Source organism: Anoplophora glabripennis, unplaced genomic scaffold, assembly GCF_000390285.2.
Source record: "Anoplophora glabripennis isolate ALB-LARVAE unplaced genomic scaffold, Agla_2.0 scaffold392, whole genome shotgun sequence".
Taxonomy (NCBI): domain Eukaryota; kingdom Metazoa; phylum Arthropoda; class Insecta; order Coleoptera; family Cerambycidae; genus Anoplophora; species Anoplophora glabripennis.
Genome location: NW_019416500.1, coordinates 59217 through 81431, shown reverse-complemented (window position 1 = coordinate 81431; position 22215 = coordinate 59217). Strand labels below are relative to the sequence as shown.

The 22215-nt window shown below is 32.6% G+C and overlaps 1 protein-coding gene across 1 annotated transcript; it reads right to left on the bottom strand.

The window, feature by feature from the left end:
* Window positions 1–12348, bottom strand: LOC108909788 (cytochrome P450 6a2). Its single transcript, XM_018714215.2, has 7 exons — window positions 12155–12348; window positions 8668–8988; window positions 5442–5678; window positions 2266–2446; window positions 1537–1706; window positions 466–667; window positions 1–281 (listed from the first exon to the last, which is right to left on the bottom strand). The coding sequence occupies exons 2-7, from the start codon at window positions 8977–8979 to the stop codon at window positions 16–18; spliced, it is 1368 nt and encodes a 455-aa protein (XP_018569731.1). The 5' UTR covers window positions 8980–8988; window positions 12155–12348; the 3' UTR covers window positions 1–15.
* Window positions 12349–22215: the final 9867 nt, after the last annotated feature.

Here is a 22215-nt window from a genome sequence, read left to right as displayed (position 1 = left end):
TTTTTTTTTGTGCAACTATCTGTACTGACCTATACAATTCCTAGGACCTTCGCCGAAGGGCAAGTGGACGAACGGATGTCTGGATTTCTTGTTCTCGCTGCTGAACCGCTCCGGATCGAACTTTTCCGGTTCCGGATAATATTCCGGGTCCCTGTGGATGCTGTAGAGGGGTATCACCACGCGAATGCCCTTTTCCAGTACCAAGTCCGTGTCTCTGAGTTTGTAGTCCTTCACGCAGACTCTCGTCAGGACCACCAGTGGCGGGAACAGCCTTTGGGCCTCTGCATTGAAAAAAAAATTGCACTATAATCGTACGAGCGCTGTATAATATGTAGAATCTATAATCTTTGCTACGGTTAAAACATTTCGTTTTTAGAAAGAGAATATTCTTACATACATATTTTTTGAGCAGAAATTCTTGAAAAAATTGGACTGAAGAGTTCAAGTATGAAATGTTATCCTTACCGTCGATGACCTGCTGCAGGTACTTCAGTTCCCCGATGCTCTCGTAGGTGAACTGGCCGCCGTGCCTCTCCAGCACCTCGTTGATTTCCTCCCTGACCCTGTCCTGCACGTCCTGGTGCTTGCACAGCTCGTACAGAGCGAAGTTCATGGTGGACGAGGAGGTGTCGAACCCGGCGACGAAAAATACGAATACCTGAGATACCTAAGACAAACACCATAGTATAACACTTTTGACAAAGGGACGTAGGTATAGTAGTAGTAATTCCCAAATTTAAATGTCTTGTGTTTTTCGCTTTAGAGTTGCCGTTTTCTTAGAAGAAAATGCACGAAAAAGTATTTCATATCGAACAGGAAATACTATTTTGATGTATTGTGATTTATACAGAGGTTTGATTTAGAATTTATTAAAAAAAAACTTTGGCGATATATCCATTAAAAGTAGAATCGCTGTCACCAAAAACGTTAAATTAAAAAAAAAAGAAAACGTGTTTTGAAGTTGTTATATATTCATAGTTAGACTGCAGCGTGTTTATTAAAATGTGTTCTAAATAGTTTCAACCAAGTCATTTTGATAAATGCACATTTATTCAGTATTACTGTAGATTTCATAGTGCTCTTATTACTGTGGTTCATTGTTTACATCTACCTTACAAGTGTTCCAAATGTCTATATAGCAATATCTAATAAATGACCAATCAACATAAAATGCAACATGTGCCAATGACGAATGTTGCTACTTTCGCTGTGACTGTTGAACGAAATTTGCGATTGAATCGTAGAAAAGATGGAGATCGCGGACCTTCATCGTCGCAGCTAAGGAACAAATTTTAAATATTGTGGAGGAAAATTTCTGTATAAATATATGTCAAATCGCTTCACAAGTACCTACTTGGAGTCTCCCAATCAACAGAGGGACATTAGTTTATTGTTTTTAATTAAATACATTTTCAGTTTCGTCTCTAGAGACACAAAATTTCATGTTCGAAGTGAAAAGATGCTACTTTCATATGATAAAATCGTTAGAAAATCCTCATTTTAAGTTAAATAAGTTGTATAAAAATTTTTACTAACCAATTGGTCCATAGTGAACGGATTCTCTGTGTCTTTAGTCTGGTTTTTGATGTCGATCAGCAACTGAAGGAAATCGGGCCTGGTGAAGTTGTTGTCCTCGCGATACTTGATAGATTTCTGTACAACTTCGTAGAAGAATTTTGATACGTGGTCGTTGTTCGCTTTTAAACCTGAAAAAGAGAGTAAAACATGGAACACAAATACTTCGAAATTTATATTTGGCAGAAAAGTTAAAAGAAGAACGCACAAGCAGAAAACTATTCCCTCATTGAATGATATAAAATGTTACTTAGAACGCAGTTGCGTACCTAGTTTCTGTTTTTTTTTTATTCCATTTTCGAAGAAATGTCACAAATCTACTGTTTCTAATGTAATAATTTGAATGCAGTTCCTTTTTCTAGAAAAATAGCAGCAAAAATATACAGAAATTTGTTTTTCTTACGTATTACACGTGAAAACTCATAAATTTTAAATATTTACTGGTATTGTTACACGAAATAAATCAAGACCATCTTTTGGGCGGTCTGTTTAAGCCATCAGCCACAGGAACTTCCACTTCTCGGATGAAAAATACATACTATCAAATGACCAAGTGTCGGTTTTCTTCTGGTTTTGTTAGATACACTATTTTCATTTAGCCACAAAAAATTTAACTGTTAAACATTTTCCTGTATAAGCCGTTTATTTTTTATTAAAATCATTTATTCGAACACAGGTGTATTAACTCACCTAGTTTGAGGGCCAATCTAGGCATCTTGCTGATCAGGATGAGGTTGAGTATACGTAAACCACGTACTGCAAAAATCTCCCGGCCCATGTGCCGGAATTCGGCTTCGGTGCCTTTGAAGCTGTTGCACTCGATGCCGAAAGCGCAAGATCCGATCACGTCTGTTGTGAAACAAGATAGAAACTGCAAAAACCAAAGACGCGAATATTATTATATTTTATCGTCAACCGTCAATATAGAGCCTTGCATTACTATAACGATTTCCGGAAGTAAACAAACACTTAATTTTTACGTATTTTTGCCGTCATATTTTTTCCGAGTTATCGAAAGAGTATTCTCCTTCTTCAATGTGGTCGTATTCCATGATGAAAGCAACCCTTTCAGCAAAAAATGACGTTGACATTAGTAAATGTAAAAAGTTTACAGTTTTTTTTAACAAAAAGGATCAAATCATATTCCAAAAAAGTCCAGAACTCTTTCACAAGAAGAAATACTTAAATTTTTACTGAATGCACTGGATAAAATCTATTTGATGAAAAATGTAACTATTTTAGATTTGTGTTGTGTTTGGCATTACTGGGGCTTTACATAATGAAGAACTTTTGAATTTAAAAGTGACGTAGAGCACAAAGAAACAATTATGGTTGTTCATGTGACTAAAACAAAGACCAACAGGCCTGAAGAAAAAGTAAAATCTGTAGAAATATTTAGCTCTATGTCCTAAACAGACGCCCCACGACCGATTTTTCCTAACTTATAGAAATGGTGAATGCACAATCCAGCCAGTTGGGATCCATACTTCTGGAAGTGTACCAAGCAAATTTGCCAACTATCTGCATTATAGACAGAACCATCACTTTATACGGGACATTGTTTTCGTGGCACGTCCGCCTTTCGTTTTGCCAACGCAGGCGGCAGTAAGAAAAAAAAACGTCACGGAGGGTGGAAAACGACACAATTGCAGAATCCTATGTTGAGGAATCTGTGCTCAACAAAACGAAAATCGCAGAGATAATTTTAGTTGAAGGTCAAACTGAGAACATAATTATTACCAATGATAATTCTACTAAAGATTTACTAATTGTTAACACAGATAATATCTGTTTAACAAAAAATAAGTAGATTTGTTTTGTATTTGCTCTTATTTTTCTGTTTACTTTGTCACAATAAAATGTGATAAGTTATAATATCTCATTTTTTAAATTATAAGTCTTTACGATTGGCGATAAAATTTTGTTACGCCACGTCAGTAAAGTGTCTTTATTGACGAGCCTGAGATTATGAGCTCCTTTAATAAAGAATCACTTTACTGATTTGGTACAAAAATAACTATTATTAGGTACCTCCACAACAAGAAATTAAAAGTAACGAGCGTTCAAATAAAAACGTGGTCGAAGTTGGCTCTGACACATTGGACGTAGGGAGTAGCTTATAGCGACCAACTTAACCTCATTTCTCAACGAGCTGTATAGCAGCTGTCAGTTTCAATAACGTTAATGACTATATAACTTTATTTTAAAGAATAATCGTGATAACAATAACAAACAATTAAAGGAGCTGCGGAAAGTGTCCCCCTCCTTGTTATAACAATAAATTAAAGCAGCTGCTGAAAGTGTCCCCCTCCTTGTTCCAAGCACTTTTCACACCTGTTCCTCAAAGAATTAAAGACATTTTCTAAGATGCTCGGGGTATTGTTAATTTCACGAATCTTGTCTATAAGTCGAGCCTGCAGATGGTTTAAATCAGGAATAGGCAGTTCAAAAATAGTGTTTTTAAGGTAAGGCCACAAAAAGAAATCACACGGCGTAATATCACATGACCTCGGTGGAAATTCATGTTCAGCATTGAGACTTATTAGTCGATTTTGGAAAACTTCCCTCAACATATTCATCGTCTCGCCTGCCGTATGTGCCCTTGCGCCATCTTGTTGAAAGTAAAAGTTTGTAATTTCGTTTTCTTCCAGCTGGTTAACAAAAGGAGCGATAATTTCTTCTCTATACCTTTGCGCAGTAAGAGTACCATTAAAAAAAATAGGTCCATAAATCCTCCTTCGATTGGAGCACACCAAACTCCAATTTTTTTAAGCGTGTAGAGGGCCCTCGACAAAAAAGTTATCTGGTTTTTCAGAAAACCACATTCTCATATTCTGTGAGTTTACGTAACCACTTAAATGAAATCAGGCTTCATCAGAAAAAAAGGTGATATTATGAAGTTCACCGTAGTTGGTTAAAAACCATTCACAAAATACAGTCCGTCGCGGAAAATCAACTTCATGAAGTTCTTGCTGACAAGTTAAACGATAGGAGAACAAACGCAAATCTTTTNATTAACTTTTTCCTATTTATTGTCTATTTATTACACATGAAAGCTTAAATAATCGAGCACTTCTGATTTTATTCTATTAAAAAGTGTAATTTTTATGGTTTCCTTATATTATGATAGATTTTAAACCTAAACTCGGTACGCCACTGTACCAGGGACCATTGTGTTTACTTATGTATAATTTGTTTATCAACATACAATAGGTTGAGGTTACATGTTTACATTGTGTACTGAAATAGGGAATGCGGCCTCCCCTTTACTTATTACTCTGAGCGGCGATATAGCGCTTTGACAGATGACGTTTTAAGTTCATTTGCTATACGCTACGCCCTACGTCCAAATTTTCAGAACCAACTTGACCACGTTTTTATTTGAAAGCTCGTTATTTTAAATCACTATTAACCATAGGCAGTGGACAGTAAACACGTTTAATTTGACTTAAAAATATGTTATTTATCTTCTACTGACAGATGGCGTTGCTGTGTGCATAAATTTTTCGACCCCTGAAACAAAATAGGATACACCCCAAGAATAACTTTTTAAATATAATTTTTTGATAGAATCTCATTTTAAAAGCGTCAACATTTCTCTTGGTTTTATAGTACGAAGCATTCTTTCTTTTCTATTCCCCAAAAAAAAAAAAATTACTGACAGAAATCTCGTGCGCCTAACGAGCGGCTAACTTCTGATTTTCGCCTGGAAGCCATCCCAGGCCGTACCTATTCCCACTCTAATTCGTCCACAGTTGCATTTGTTGGTCACATAATACATAAATTAATTTTGGGATAAATCGGCAAATTTGAACTACCAGGAACTTTCATTAAAACAAGCTGCATCTCTTTAAATCTGCACCTACCTCTCTGATGTCGATGTCCTTCCGTTCTAGGGCGCACGTTTCGATGGCGTCCGTCATATACTTGCTGGTCTCCAGGACGGTGCGGAACATCATCTTCATTTTCCCCGAGGTGAACGTTGGGGTAAGTTTGGTCCTGATGTTCCTCCATTTTTTCTCGTTCAGGGAGAACAAATGGGCCGATATGGGGTCGTCTCTTTCGTTGTGGTAGTGACCGCGGTCTACGAAGTGGTGGAAGTCCTACAAGAAAAAGACGGACGAAACTGACCACAACTGTAACACCGTGCATATTAGCGCAGACAGTATAGCGTATCCGCTACAGACTGCTACTTAAATGCTGGAAATTGGCAACCCGAAATGGAAGCAGGGTCTCCTTAGCCGGCTTCCAGCTATAAAATTTAGCGTGGTAACTCTTCTACTTGCTAATAGGCGGCAGTTCCAGCGGTGGCTTTGTTGCCAAATAATAACTGCTAAATAAATTTAATGCTTTCAATAATTATGTAATTAAAGAGATATGGAACTTATCTTGTGTTTGGAAATCACATTTGCCTTAAATGTTAAATAAAATCAATCGAGTTAGAATTAAAACTATGAATTTACCTAATTAATTATTTATTTTATATCACCTTGAAATTGGAAAATTCAAAAACTCGAAAGTAATGTTTTTAGATTTGTACGTCGACCTCCAATATGGTACGATATCAAATCCTATGTTTAAAAAAATTGCATTATACAGATTGTGTATCCTTAGATGGGTACTGCCTCTTATTATTGATTTCTTTAGATAGGTAAATAATTATTTATTGACACAAGTGTTGCATATTATGGTTGTCATTGGTAGTGCCCATATTTGTGACACAAGGTGTTCAAAAAAATTAACACAATGTAAAATTGCTGGAACCTCAAGGAGTAGTTGAATACGAAATTTATTAAAAAAAAACCAACAAATCATCAATCAATACAGAGATAAGATAATGCGTTCGCTACTGCTGTTGCAATTTTTGACTAACTTTTTTGTTTTTCGACATACTGACTTCGGACCGTTTCCATTCAACGCAGAACGGACAATCAGAACCAGAGTAGTGGGGAGATTTTTTTAATTATTTTTTCAATTCAACGCACCGTTTCCGAATTATAAGACCTTTTTTACTGTATCACCTCACACACCTCTTCTTTCCGAAATTTATTTTCCACATACGGACTTCGGACCTTTTCCATTCAACGCAGAACTGTCATACAGAACCAGGGGTGTGGGGAGATTTTTTCAATTATTTTTTCGATTTAACGCACCGTTTCCGAGTTATACGGCCTTTTTACTATAACACGACATACCTCTTGTTTCCAGAATTTATTTTCGACATACGGACTTCGGACCTTTTGCATTCAACGCAGAAGGAACATACAGAACCCGGGAGGGAGGGGTTGACATTTTTCAATTATTTTTTCGATTCAACGCACCGTTTCCGAGTTATAAACACTTTTTTATCCTATGACGTCACACACCGTTGGTCCCGATTTTTTTTTGACATGCGGGTTTTGACGTTTTTCACTCGTTCACCATGGGAGATTTATTTGTTCACCATGGGAGATTTTTTGATACTTAAGAGTCTAAGCAAATACTGTTTTTTTTTTTTTTCATATATTGTGACACCCCGCTCTGCGTCACCCACCGAGTGCTCTACTCAGAACCAAGGGGAAATTTGTTTATATTTCCAGCCATTTCCGAGTTACGAGCAAAAACCATTTTTTTTTCTTATACTGTGTGACATCATAGATCGATAACGAAGGTTTAACAAGGCCACGCGCTCTACTCCACGTTCCCTCCCTAGGTGTCCTGAAATTGCTGGGGAGACTCCTGAAGACAGCAGAGAGAGAGAGAGAAAGAGATAAGCTCTCTATGAGGACAGAGTCACTCTATCTCTATCGCACACTATAACTCTCTTTCTCGCACAGAATCAGACAAAGACGACAGAAACGAACCTTCTTTTAAAAATACATGGGATTTATCAATATTAGAATAACCCATTTTACTTTAAAAAATTTAAAAAATTACAATGGGTTAATCTGATGAAGAAAAATAAAACATAATTAACCGTATTATTCAAATAACAATAATGTGCAAAAGTTCTTCAGGAATATTGGCAAATTTATTTTGGAGGCAGAATCCCGTCCACGAACACTAAAAAGTATTATTAGAAACCTTAGGTAGCCAGAAAACAGCCCCGATCTCATTGTCAGTCCTTTAGACATATTTTTTTTTACCTGAAAATTTGCAAGTATTGAAAAAAAAATACAGGACGAAATGCTTGATAATTTTGAATTTGTTTTTGAAGCAATTAATAGTAAATTGAAATATTTTCAACTGTATCATTACAATCACTTGCATGTTGATTTGTAAAAATTGTAGGTATATTAATGTTATTTCGTTTTTAGTTATTCTCCTTATGTTGTTGTAAAGTTAGTTATAAAAAGCGTTGTTTGTTATTTTCATAAGGATGAATTTTAATTTTCTTTAATGATTTTTTTTATTTTAAACATACATATTTTATGCCAGTAAATTTTGATGTCGAATGAAATAAAGGAAAAGTCGTACATTTGTATTTAAAGTTTCTTTCTATCTTTAATTATTATATAAGTGGATGTCAAGATACAAAAAAAAACCTGTGCCTACATTCCGCGACGTACTAATAACCCACCTTGTATATTAAATAAATTTATCGTCATCATCAAATATTAAAAAAATTATATTACAAGCTGTTTAAAGTATTCTTACGAATTTTGTTTATTTGGAAATACATTTTCTGCAGTATTTCAATACCAAAAAATGAAAATAGTAGGTAGCTAATTAACGAAATTGTGATGAAATAACTTAATTGTAACACCACTGCAGAATATCATATGATACATACATAGATATTCGTTGATTTTTTTAAAACATTTTTATCAATACCTACATCATACATTGAAGTAAATACAGTAACGCAAAAAACAGATATTGATAAAAAAGTGTACAAAAGAAATCCGTAAGTACACCTGGCAACATTACCAAAGTCTTGTTTATATGTCGCTAGGATACGCTTAGGTGTGCGGGTCGCTGTATTTGATTCTTCCTAAAATTCTGCTGGTGGTGTACTCTACCGGCAATTCGGAAATTTAAAACTGCTGGCCTATTCCAGGAGCGGTCTGTGGCGATAGCTATTTTGTCTGTGATATTAGGAACGCCGCATACCTTTGTTAAAACGTCCCTAACGTAATCTGGGTCGACGAGGACCAGAGCTGGAGTGGTTATGGTGTAGATTCCCCCGAACTTGTATCCTTTTTTCTTCATCTCATCGTAGTACTTAACAGTATCCAGTCCGAAGCCCAGGGTACTGGTGAAGAGATACGGGCTGTTGCCCAGAGGAAATGTAGGCTCGAGGTAGGGGAAGTTCCTGTTCTTCCAGTACTGGTACGAGCGGTGGAAGTAGGCGAAAATTACGACCAAGAGGGCGGTTACGACCAGAAACAGGTCGTAGATGGGGTTGTCCGTAAGGAGAGTCATAGCAACGACCTACAAAGAAGTTTTAAGGTTGTCAATATATACAGGGAATCCCAAAATCTGTGTAAGTAGAGCACCCACAATTTCTTGTGATCAGAATAAGTAGATCTTTTGTAAAACTGACCTCCACGTTCTCCAGACCTAACTCCGTTAGATTTTTGAGTCTGGGGACGGGCCAAAGAGTTTGTATACGCCACGAAAGTTGAAATTAGGGAAGATTTAGTCCAATGCATTGGAGCGGCTTTCGTCGCTATTAAAGACGAAATACGTCTACGCATCACTACGGTAGAATTCAATTTTAAGTCCAAGAAACGTTAGAACCCACTGCACTGTAAGTAACATACAGATGATGAATTCTACTGTGCAAGAGTGAGATAACAAATTCACATGTTTCGCTCGTGTTATTGACGCAAAGACAAGTGTTCATTCCGAATATCGAATATCAGCCTGATGTGTCCCGATACACAAATTAAGCGAATTAGTGAAGTTTTTAAAAGTTTTTTATGGCATGTTGCATACCGTTCGTTGGAAAGGGGATAGACTAGGGAAATTTGTTCTTACCTCTTCCAAAAACTTTGTAAGTTAATAAAATGACAACTAGATGTTATTTGGTAGTAATTTTCAATTTGATAGAACCGTACAACAGTAAACATAAAAATTATAATTAAATTTGGAGGTTGTGCCAATAACTTTTTTTTTTAATTTAAGTTTAAATACTAAATTTTGGGATTTTTCAAAGCAACAGTAAAAAAGTTGAAATAAAAAAAACCCATGGAGCCAAGAGTGAGTTATCGGGGCTGAAGAGATTGCAAATCACTCCTCCTTTCGGCCAATTCAATTTGGCAAACGTTGCACCAATCACCCTGTATTTATTTGTCAATTTTAATGCGTTCTATATACAGGCTGTTACAAATTCGTTTCTCACTACAGGGATCTTGGAAACGGTAAGAAGTACGAAGTAGCTTAAATGGGGGCAAAGTTGCGTAATGCGGGGACCAACATCATGCCTCTAAAAAATCAAGGCTAACATGATTAGTTTTCGAAAAATTTGAAAAAAACCGAAAATTTTTAAATCCGTTTTTGTTTCATTTCAGCCTTGTTTGAGGTTATATTGCAAAACGAAGAATACTTTCTTTCTCATGGCAACTTTTTGCCCTCTATCGAATGGCATAGTCAATTTTTATATGTAACGTTTCGTTTCTCCAGAACCATCATCAACTTCATTTTTTTAAATACGACTCTGGATGTATGACCAAGTGATGGTAATAGCTAATAATAATAAATGTTTGATAGTAGGTAATAGTTTAAATAATTAGATGGATTTCACAGGATTTAACGATACTTACAGTGTACGATAATTCAATAAACAAAGAAATTTAAATGAAAAATTTAGATAAATTTAGAACGAATACATTGAAGATGAATTTTTCGAGACTAAACGTCTGAATCTGGTTCGGGCTGAGGCAGTACAGTATTGGGGGTCATGAAGGCTTGCAAAAATTGTAATAAAATGTACAGGTCGTATTTAAAAAAATGAAGTTGATGATGGTTCCGGAAAGACGAAACGTTACATGTAAAATTTGATTATGCCATTCGATACAGGGCAAAAAGTTTCCATAAGAAAATCAATATCACCTCAAACAAGGCTGAAAAGAAACAAAAACGGATTTCCAAAATTTCGGTTTTTTAAAAATACATAATTCGAAAACTAATAATGTTAGCCTTGATTTCTTAGAGGCATAATGTTGGTCTTCTGATTACGCAACTTTGTCCCCATTTAAGCTACTTCGTATCTCTTTCCCTTTCCGAGATCCCTGCAGTGAGAAGCGAATTTGTAACAGCCTGTATATTTAATATTACTTTGATCCCAGGAAACTGTGGTAGTTCCCTGTATACGGAATATCCGGACACCCTGTATCTTAATCAATTTCTTAGATAATAAATCAGCAAATTATATTGGTTTCCCATTGCCACCAATGTTTAGCCTGCTACAATTGATGATACGAGTATAATTTTTCAAAAAATGTTAGAGATTTATTGTTATAAAAAAAGAACACCATAGGACATTCTACTTTCCCTAAAATAGTAATGCACTAATTTTGAAGAAAAAATATCAGTAGCCTAGCCAATCCAAATCCACATATTTTTGATTGCAAACATGCAAAAACATTTTATTATTAGCACCCGTTTTTATACTTTATATCAAAACTATTAAGTTAACTTAAACAAACTGAAAAAAGACCCAGGCATCTGGGTATGTAAATGATTCCCCCCCACACGGCAAATTTTAGTCAAGCATTTTAGTTATACTTTAAGTGTTGTTATTATTTATATAATTAGCACTTGTTTATCTTCTGATGAAGCAGCAAAACCATACTTTTAAAAACGTAACTGATAATTTCTTGTCCATATATAAACTGATTGTTAGAAATGACCCTGAGGTTTGTTTATAATTGGATTTGAATTGAATGTAGTGGTGGCTATTCAGGATGTCATAAATGTGTTTATTTGTTTTAATTGAATACCAACTTTTATGATCTTTCCACCTTTAATAACACAAAAAGCACTCGCCATTCTCGTATGTTACACAAAAGTAATACGATCTACTATTAACATAAAGTTCAAACTTTAACTAAACTTTTTGCCTACATAAATGGATACTGTCTATATATTTTTTTAAGTAGTACGGATCTGCGTCAAATAAGAATTATTCACATTTTTCCTTGAATGAAAAATATCTCATGACGATATTACATAATACCTACTGTTTCTAATTCGTGTTTCTTTTATTACTTAACTACGGGTACTATAAATAAACTTTTATCACAAAAAATATGCAACGCAGATCTCTTTATATTTGATAAAATTTTATCGGGATAAGTAGGTCCAACAATGTCAATTTTTGTATAATTACTTTTATGTATTAAAAAAACTAGAAATATGTGTTCTTCAAAATATGAAATGTATGTATGTATATACAAAATAAACTATATTTCTATTATTCTATAGCGACTATAAATACAATTTTTGTAAACAATAACAGTAAAAAAACAACCCTTAAAACAATGCACCTTTTTGTGTGATATAAAACTAGCTTATAAAAAATACACTTAATATAATATGAGACAAGGAAGAACAAACTAGAATGTGCATGACATAATAATTTAAAAAAACGAACCTTATCTCATTACTTGTCGAAATAAACTGGCACGGTTGACTGTGGTTGGTTACACGCTGGCAATTCTGCAAATCACTGTCTATATAATGTAGGTACTCAAATAGATGATTAGCAGATCTCGGTAATTCTGTTAGGAGACACTGTACTCTAGATCACGAGAGCAGTCAAAGGTCAGAACGACCATTTCGAGAAATTGGGAGAACGCTATATATTTCACTATCGTGTGTTATCGCAAACCGTAACAAAAGGTAATTACCTAAACAATTTACACAATATATAAATAAAACATTTATGGAACATTTATATCTTTGTCCTCGTATATATTTTATAGACATATACTCCAGAAAAGCATGTTTTAAATACTAATTCTAAAATTTCTAGTGGAACCTCATGCAGATTAATAATATTAGAAAAAGTGATGGCGGCTCGGTACTACATACAGCTGTTATGTGTGGTCAGCGGGACATAATCGAATATTTTTTAGACCTCGGTGTTAGTGTCAATATCAATGACGATAAAAAGATACACCGCTACATGTTACTGCCCTGCGGGATGAATTATTGAACGCTACTAAATATCTGGTGGAACTTGGAGCTGATGTTAATCTTAAAGACAACAAAGGCTGCACCCCATTACATTTGTCTGCTTTGAACGATAAGCGCGACATCGTCAAATTTCTTTCCAAAGGTGATATAGATAATAATATTAGAGGAAATGATAATGAAATGAAGTTACCCAGAGTGGAGCAACATATAAGTTTTAAATATGATCTGGGCAGAACCACACTGTAAAAAATACAGTAAAAATAGATGGCAATTTATTTACCATTCATTCTCACTGTAATTTTCTTATCGATTGTGATTTTACAAATAAAATGTAAAATTCTATTGTAATTTTATTTTGCAGTGTAATTTTACATTTTGTAAATGTAATATTAGTTTGTGATTTTACAATATAAAAAGTAATTTTATAATGTAATTTGTATAATTACTTGTAACATTCTTAAGTAAATTTACAGCCAGTTGTAATATCACACTATGATTATACAAAATAGAGAGTATTTTAACAAAGTAACTTGTACAATTACTTGTAAAATTGCAAAGTAACTTTAAGGTCGATTGTATAATTACATTGTAATAATAATATGAATACTTCGGTATAGGAGATTTCTCCTATATTCCGAAAAAAAAAAAACAGAAAAAGTAGCAAATATGTTTCGGGCCCAATTTTTCAGAAAATTTGAATGGCTAGAATCACATTTCGATATTTTGATTTGTTTAAGATGTACCTACAGTATGTTTTTCAGTGTTGGCCGTTTTTTATTATAGCTCTGTAACTTTTCAGTTAAGAAAATATTTATACGTGATAAAGACATTTGTTCTGCAGGTGAAATATCTCTAGTGCCTTGCGTAATATTTTTTATAACTTCTAGTTTTTCCATTAACTCAAACTTATATGTTGAAATGAACACACTGTATCTCAAGACACAACACCGAGAAATAGCATGGAAAATTTTCATGAAATTATAATGTAGAATAAAATAAAGACAAAGTACTTTTAAAGTAAAATAAAAAGCTCATTTCATAGTTATTTCATATAAACCTAAAACATTATCAGTCAAAATTTTAAATAATACGTTTTAATGATAAGCATGTCAAGAAAATAAATTTTGGGTACGAAGTAGAAGCATTAAAGTAAAAGACAATGCCACAAGAAGGGCCAATTTAGAGATTTTATGAGTAAATTAATGTTAAATAATCTAGTACAAAAGAAAGTTCAAATATTATAACATCAGAAACACATAGGCTAGAAGTTTCTTATAAAAAATTTGTCATGCAAAATATCATATAAAAATTTCTTGTAAATTAGTATTAAGACGTATAAAATCTACTACGCAGTTATAAAATATAAATTACGCCGTAAGTTAATTAAAATCAAATTCATCGCAACATGCTGGAGAAATTGCGCAGTTAGAAAATGATAACAGGGATACGAGCAACCAATGGCGAAAGAACAAATCAGTGAATTTACCTGGTACCGGAAAAACAAAAAAACATCGAGAGAAGTCAACAAGCTGAGAGAGAGGCGGAAGGAGATTCTAGAGACTGGTGAGGGGTGCATGTTGTCCTGTGGCTCCCCAAACAACATCAAAAACACCAGGAAGCACTCTACACAGACCCAACAGCCATCTTCAACGCACGAGAATAGCAGAAAACGACAACAATAAAGTGAGGTTATAGAGACGACCGCAAATTGCCAGCCAGAACGAAACCAAGTAAGTCCAGTTGCATAAGAGTTTTCTCCATGCCATAAAGTGTTGCAAATTCGAACTATAAAAGCTATTTGTGAAATACAAAACCCGTTACAAACTATAAACAATGTCAGTGATTAAAGTTTAAATTGACATTTTTGAACATTCTATAATTTAAGTATTAGTTTAATTTCAAATGTTCGTAGTATAAGTTAATTTGTTTGAAAAACGTTTAAAATAATGATAATTGGTTAACCAAACATTTTCTCAATTATGATAGGTAGAATAAGGCATTTCTCAGACAATTATTCATGTAAAAGTATATAAAAAAAATATTCTAGTTTCTGTGTTCATAAAAATATTGTTCGAAATTGAAAGATAAATAAGTAATAAATGTCATCTTGTGTAAATATTTCCAATTTTGCTTTTATTCAATGTTTCTTACCCAAAATTAAATAGTAAAGGTTAATTAAAAGAGCATAGAACCGCCCCTATGAGGTAAGGACTCATGCTATTGATAAAATAAAGTGTTTTTTCTTGAGGGACAGTGTAGAAAATGAACATTCCTATCTACACTAATAAAATCCTGTCTACACTGTGAACATTATTTATACAAAGTAAAGCTGCCGGAGGCGATGTTAGCAATGATAAGGTAAGAAAGTCTAGTTCGTCTATGTTTGTCATTATTATTATTAAAATTTCTTATCAGAACCAACACTCAATGGAAAATTAGATATAAATACACCCAAATGACATTTTACATAAAAAGGCGCCCAAACGGATAATTAATTCTTATACACACACAAAATTTACACACCAGAAACAAAATTAATCACCAAATTAAATAATAATTATAATATAATAAAAATAAATAAATAAATATCAAAATACTAAATACACCACTACCAAGCACCCAATTACATAAAAATATATTTTTAAATGGAACATTTTATTCGGAAACAAAAATTATTTTTTTTATAATTCAACTATTTTATCATATACAGACCTACCTAATTCATTGTGTCGTCACGGATTACACAAAATATATTTATTATATTTATAACTTGAACATAATTTTTTGTATACATATCATGTACGATACATCATTCGAACTATAGGATGTTATTAAATTGTTTTTACAAGTTTGCGCATTTCACTGGAATCTACACAAAAAAATGAATAAAACAACCTCATTAGAAAACTCAAACATTTTCAAAAATAAGTAATTATAGGGTATCATATAAAAAAGACCTAAAATTAAAAAAAAATGTTCTGTCAAAACGAATCAAGATATTTAGATGTAATTTTCGTCATTAAGCTTTTCTCAAAAATAATTCCCGGGACATTTGAACTATTTTTTTCAAGCTTATACGGGAGTAAAATAAATCTTCTAAAAGTGTTGAAACTGACTTGTAGTCAATTTTAAAATTAAAAAAGTTATTTTTAAGGACATCTTATTTATAACGCTCAAATTCACTAACAGTTTTTGACATAAATAGGTACCGGTACCTAATATATTTTTCTGGACAGTAATTCCCTTATAATAGATGAATATCCCTACATGAAATCAGGAATATCGTAAGGAGTTAACAATTGTTACTTACCTTAAGTAACTTATCAGACTTGTCCACAGACTTCTCAATAGTAGCACTGCAGTAGGATGTTATTTCAAAAGTAAAATGTGTTCATATTAAGTAAATAAAAATAGCTTTCACACGAGATCTACGATGGTCTTCCACTAACTGTTACAAGTCCGTAATACTTAATTATATATGTGTGTAGGTATTTAGGTACCAATATATAACTTAAATCATAATGACGCTCCAGACACCATTGTACTTCAAATATGTAGGTATAAAATATGATTCTAACATAGAAAGAATATATTTTGTATATTATGTACATGGTTTTTGTAGACGCGAAGACACCAATTTCCCTTTGCTTCAATAATTATGTAAGTATNAAAAATAATACCCGGGACATTTGAATTATTTTTTCAAGCTTATCCGGGAGTAAAAGAAATCTTCTAAAAGTGTTGAAACTGACTTGTAGTCAATTTTAAAATTAAAAAAGTTATTTTTAAGGACATCTTATTTATAACGCTCAAATTCACTAACAGTTTTTGACATAAATAGGTACCGGTACCTAATATATTTTTCTGGACAGTAATTCCCTTATAATAGATGAATATCCCTACATGAAATCAGGAATATCGTAAGGAGTTAACAATTGTTACTTACCTTAAGTAACTTATCAGACTTGTCCACAGACTTCTCAATAGTAGCACTGCAGTAGGATGTTATTTCAAAAGTAAAATGTGTTGATATTAAGTAAATAAAAATAGCTTTCAATGTTAAAAAAAAAAACACCCTTAATAGTAATACTGAAATTAAATTTTACTTTTTGACAAATTAATAAAGACGTAGGTATGGTTCATATAATATTATCGACTACACACCTTAAAATCCTGCTTTCACAGCTCCAATAATATTTTTATTATTATTTTTAATGGCATATATTATTATGCAATTTTAAATAAGGGTTTATAAAGTTACAATAAATATAGTTAAATTATGTAAAATAAAATATTATGGCTTTACAAGATCTTTTTATTTAAATTTGGTACCTGCACATTTAGGCTATTTGTTACAAAATAGAGAAACACTAAAACTTATACAAAAAATATATAACAATGTAAAAGTATATATTGTTTTATTATATATTTTCTTATGTATATGTAAACATAAACTAAATTTAACATGTTATAAAATTTACAAAATGTACACACCATTACATACTCGGAGATTCTATAGTTTTTATACCTCTGGTTAATTAAGAATTTTTGACTTAAAATAATCCAAAGAACACGCCCTTGAAGTTTATACGTTAACTTAACCTGTATACGCCCTGTGTATCTTTCAATCGAATTCACACGAGATCTACGATGGTCTTCCACCAACTGTTACAAAGTACGTAATACTTAATCAATTATATGTGTATGTAGGTATTTAGGTACCAATATATAACTTAAATCATANGATCTACGATGGTCTTCCACCAACTGTTACAAAGTACGTAATACTTAATCAATTATATGTGTATGTAGGTATTTAGGTACCAATATATAACTTAAATCATAATGACGCTCCAGACACCATTGTACTTCAAATATGTAGGTATAAAATATGATTCTAACATAGAAAGAATATATTTTGTATATTATGTACATGGTTTTTGTAGACGCGAAGACACCAATTTCCCTTTGCTTCAATAATTATGTAAGTATAACTTACGTATTACCATTAAATCTCATATGGGTTATGTTATAAGCACTACAATATAAAACTACTTACCTAATAATAAAAACACTACTCACTAGACACCTAGTCACCCTGCATACTGCATCCCATGACTTGCAGAGAACAAAAATGAAGGTCAGATCGCGTCACCACCCTGGGCCCTCAGCGATTAGTGCAATCACACATAGATTAGGCGTATTTTTACAGCCAATTATATAGTAATTTTACTATGTTCGGTAATTTTACAATGTAAAAAATATATTTCACATTGCTAATTGTGAATGTACTATAATATATTCTATAAATGTACACTTTGTTTTATATTTACATAGGAAGTTTACGTTATTATTATATATTGACATTTTTCTTGTAAAGTTACAGCGCTCAGTGTAACATCATAATCATTTTTAGAATAAATTTAAGAAAATTATAAGGATTTTCTTACAAAGTATATATGTAAAATTACTGGCCTTTTTTTCAGTGCACTCTACATTTTGCTGCAGAAGAGAGCGACTTGGATGCCACCAAATACCTTGCGAGTCTAAATGTAAACTTAAATATTATAGCCCAGTCATTATAGACATGAAAGAGCCTGTTTCGGGAAAAAATACTATTAGAAGTTTATCTGCGGAATATTGTCCGGAAACCTGTTATAAATAAAATATCAAAAAATCAACTCGAGGCTAGTTGGGAAACTTTGTTTTAACAGTGGTCAAAGTTATGGAAAAGTGGTTTTTTGACTCGCGTAAAAACGCTGTTATTCATAGCGAAAAAAAGTTTATACAAAAAAGGTAGGTATTAAATAAGCCTATAAAACGAAAAAAGTCCGATTAAATTCCGATAATTTGTTTATGCACAAGAGCTCAAAAATGGTCGAAAATTGCCGTTTTTTTCAATTGCTAATAATTAATGCAATTTTCATCGCAGACACTTGTAATTCAGGATTTTTGAGGCTTTTTACACCCTTAATAAGTGGTAAAAATTTCAGCTCGAAAGCTTCATTGGTTTGACGTTGGCGGAATTTGTTATCTAAGAAGATGCTATTTTTCAATTCATTTTTCCCAAGCTCACAGGCGTTGTAGGGTTTTGATCATTAGTTGTTTTTGTACCTAAATAGTTGTATTGACATAGACATTTACCGAGAATTTAGTTTTTCAAATTTAATTTGTTTAAAATTGACTTTGAAAAAATGTTAATATTTATTAAATTGTTAAGATAGGTAATTATTATAAAATAAAATAGTAACCTCTTTACTTTAGTTTTCTTCGAATTTAAAAAAAAAATCGTTGTTGTAAGTTGATTAGAAGCTGAGATAATTTTTTTTATTTATTTAATCGCAGTGACCTTAATTATTAATATTAAGAGCCGAAATTTGGAGAGAGTATACATTAAGAGCTATATTTTCATGTCCTACATTAACATTAAGGTGAATTCAAGTATTTAATTTCATAAAAGAAGATAGCGGCGATGCGTTCTATTACTTAGTCTAGCGAACGAGTGGGGAAGGCGAGGCTTAGCATGCGCGTTTAACGATGTAATAAATATTAACATTTTTAGTCATTTTTAAACAAATTAAATTTGAAAAATTAAATTATCAGTAAATGCATATGTCAATACAACTATTTAGGTACAAAAACAACTAATGATCGAAACCCTACAAGCCCTACAACGCCTGTGAGTTTGGGAAAAATGAATTGAAAATAGCATCTTCTTAGATAACAAATTCCGCCAAAACCAAACCATTGAAGCTTTCGGGTTGAAATTATTTACCTCTTATTAAGGGTGTAAAAAGCCTCAAAAATCCTGAATTACAAGTGTCTGCGATGAAAATTGCATTAATTGTTAGCAATTGAAAAAAGCGGATAATTTCGACCATTTTTGAGCTCTTGCGCATAAACAAATTATCGGAATTTAATCGGACCTCTTATTTTACAGATTTATTTAATACCTACCTTTTTTGTATAAACCTTTTTTTCTCTATGAAAACAGTTTTTTTACGCCAGTCGAAAAACTACTTTTTCATAATTTTGACCACTGTTTTAATAAAGTTTCTCAACTAGTCTCGAGTTGATTTTTTGATATTTTATTTATAACAGGTTTCCGGACAATATTCCGCAGATAAACTTCTAATAGTATTTTTTTCCCGAAAAAAAGCTATAATGATTGGCCTATTACTGCTGATAATGGCGAAATACCGTTGCATTATGCTGCCATGAGAGGTAGGTTGGACGCTGCCAAATTCCTTGTAGCACTTGGTTCGGATGTTTATATGATGGACAAAAACGGCCTCACGGCATTTAGTCCAAGAGAATTAAGCTCAAAACCTTCGAGATATGGCTGTTGCTGGACGTAGCTTAGATATTAGTAAAAATCGGTCGAAAATAATATATACAATGAAAATATAAGGTTGCGCCAAGAAAAAAAGTTGCGCTATTTGCAGAAAAAATTAAAAACTGCAAAAATACTCAAAAATGACGTGTTTTTTCTAACATTTTCCAACATAACTTCTTAAATATGCAGTTTACAGAAAAAACTATTACTGGTGAAATTGTTTGTTATGAAATTTGCTACAAGATAGAATTGTTTTGATACCTGCGCATATCATACTTTTTTTGTTGTTGAATAGTCAAAACTACGTAAGAAAGTGATGAAAATCGAGGTCATTTGGAAGCGTCAAACTGACAGGCAAGAAATTGTCCAATTCTACTATAAATGTAGATGTAAGTACTTTAAACGATTATAAAACGAACTTCCAAAACCCGATCCAAATCGGTCTGATAGTATTGGTATGTGACAATTTGTTACTAAATTTCACCGCGAAATGTCGTTATTTTTTTACGTGAGTGCTGGGTTTAAAGTTAGGCATTTTAATTGGCGCTGATTTTTGTACACATTCTTAGACCCCGTAACAATCATATAGAATCGTTAGAATATCAATTTTCTTTTTTTGAATAATTTTTGAAGCTAATTTAAAAGTTAGAAAAATTTTGACTTTATAAACAAAAACTTTCGTGAAGCGGTTTTGCGGGTTGGAAAATATACCAAAGTACTAAAAAACAGTTCTCGGAAAGACGCTTAACTTGAAAAAAGAACGTTTAAATCGGTCCTATAAGTTCCGAGATATAGAGTTGTCAAAGTTAACAAGCGCTTGCTGCAAAACTATGTATAATGTAACAACAATAAAAATTGAATTTGGTAGGTTTTTTCAAGAACTTTCCGTATGTGTTTTTATAAATATGATCGCACGTGTGCTTTTTTATGAAAATTCAATGAATATTGTCAAGCCGACCATTTGTGCCGCAAAACCGAAGGGAGGGCATATACGAGTATAGAAATTGAAATCGCGCGTTCAAAAAAAAAGCGCGCGCGCGCTTCGCCGTTCAATATCTCGGCTACTATGGCTCCGATTTTGATGATTTTTTTTTTAATCGATAAAGCAAAATAAGAGGATTTCATTATTATAAAGCCCTTTTCTGTCTATTACGACTACTTAAAATTGCTCACATTTGTTATACTGTATATTCATGTAAATAGTAATATCGATGGTAGGATATAGGAACATAATCCACTGTTAATAGGTATTAATTTTAATAATTACGTGGTAATAATGTTTAAACAAAATATTGAAATTTTTATTTAATATGTAATTTATTTATTGTATGCATAGAATATAGAAAAAGATATAGATACAAATAATTATTTATTTATGTTTATAAAACGTGTTTATTAATATTATATTTTCATTATCATCGTATTATTAAAGTTTTTCACATTTTTACATCATTGCTGTTTTCAGTTATAATATCAGCATTTGAATAAGTACCGTTTTCCAGTATTTTCAAATCAGTGTTTAACTAATTGTAAGTAGGTACCACTGTCACATTAAAGCAAATGATGACTTATGGTTGGTTATGGTTGGTTAATTTGATTTTTTAAATTTGCTAGCAATTTCATAGCCATCCTCGCGAGAAATTGGATCATTTTATTTATCACGAAAACCGTCAAAACAGAAAAATTAAAAGATAGGTATATGGAGATGTAATATGGACAGATATACCTAGAGTAAATTTTTACAACAGATTTTGATTAAATATACAGGGTGTATAATTTAGAAAAACCAAGTTTTGGCGGTTCGGTCAATCAAATGCGACAATAAATATGAAATTGAAATAGGTCGAAGACCATTAGACCATTAGAGATACATATAGGGAAGCTTTATAAAAGTCCTCTAAAAATATGCGTAGAATTCAAATATACAAAAATATACAGGATGTTCCATTTATAATAAGCAAATAGGTGGCGACTACCGGTATAACCGGAAGTACTACAACAATGGCATTATTTTATTTAAACTCTTTTTAAATAAAACCTCCAAAACCACCAGGTCCCAAATTTTCAAAATTCAAATCGAAGTAGTCTCCGAAATATTCTAATGGGCCGTCACCGTATGACAGCTTGTAGAAGAAAATTTTGAGAGCGAAAACAGCAACTATGCTGTAAAAAAGCGGAAT

What these genes read in the sequence shown, in the direction of transcription:
- LOC108909788 (XM_018714215.2), bottom strand. Translation starts at nt 8,979, where the DNA reads ATGACTCTCCTTACGGACAACCCCATCTACGACCTGTTTCTGGTCGTA. An exon ending in CGTTCACTATGGACCAATTG is followed by an intron (nt 668 to 1,536) that starts GTTAGTAAAAAT and finishes TGTTTGTCTTAG; the next exon opens with GTATCTCAGGTATTCGTATT. An exon ending in CCTGCAGCAGGTCATCGACG is followed by an intron (nt 282 to 465) that starts GTAAGGATAACA and finishes TTTTCAATGCAG; the next exon opens with AGGCCCAAAGGCTGTTCCCG.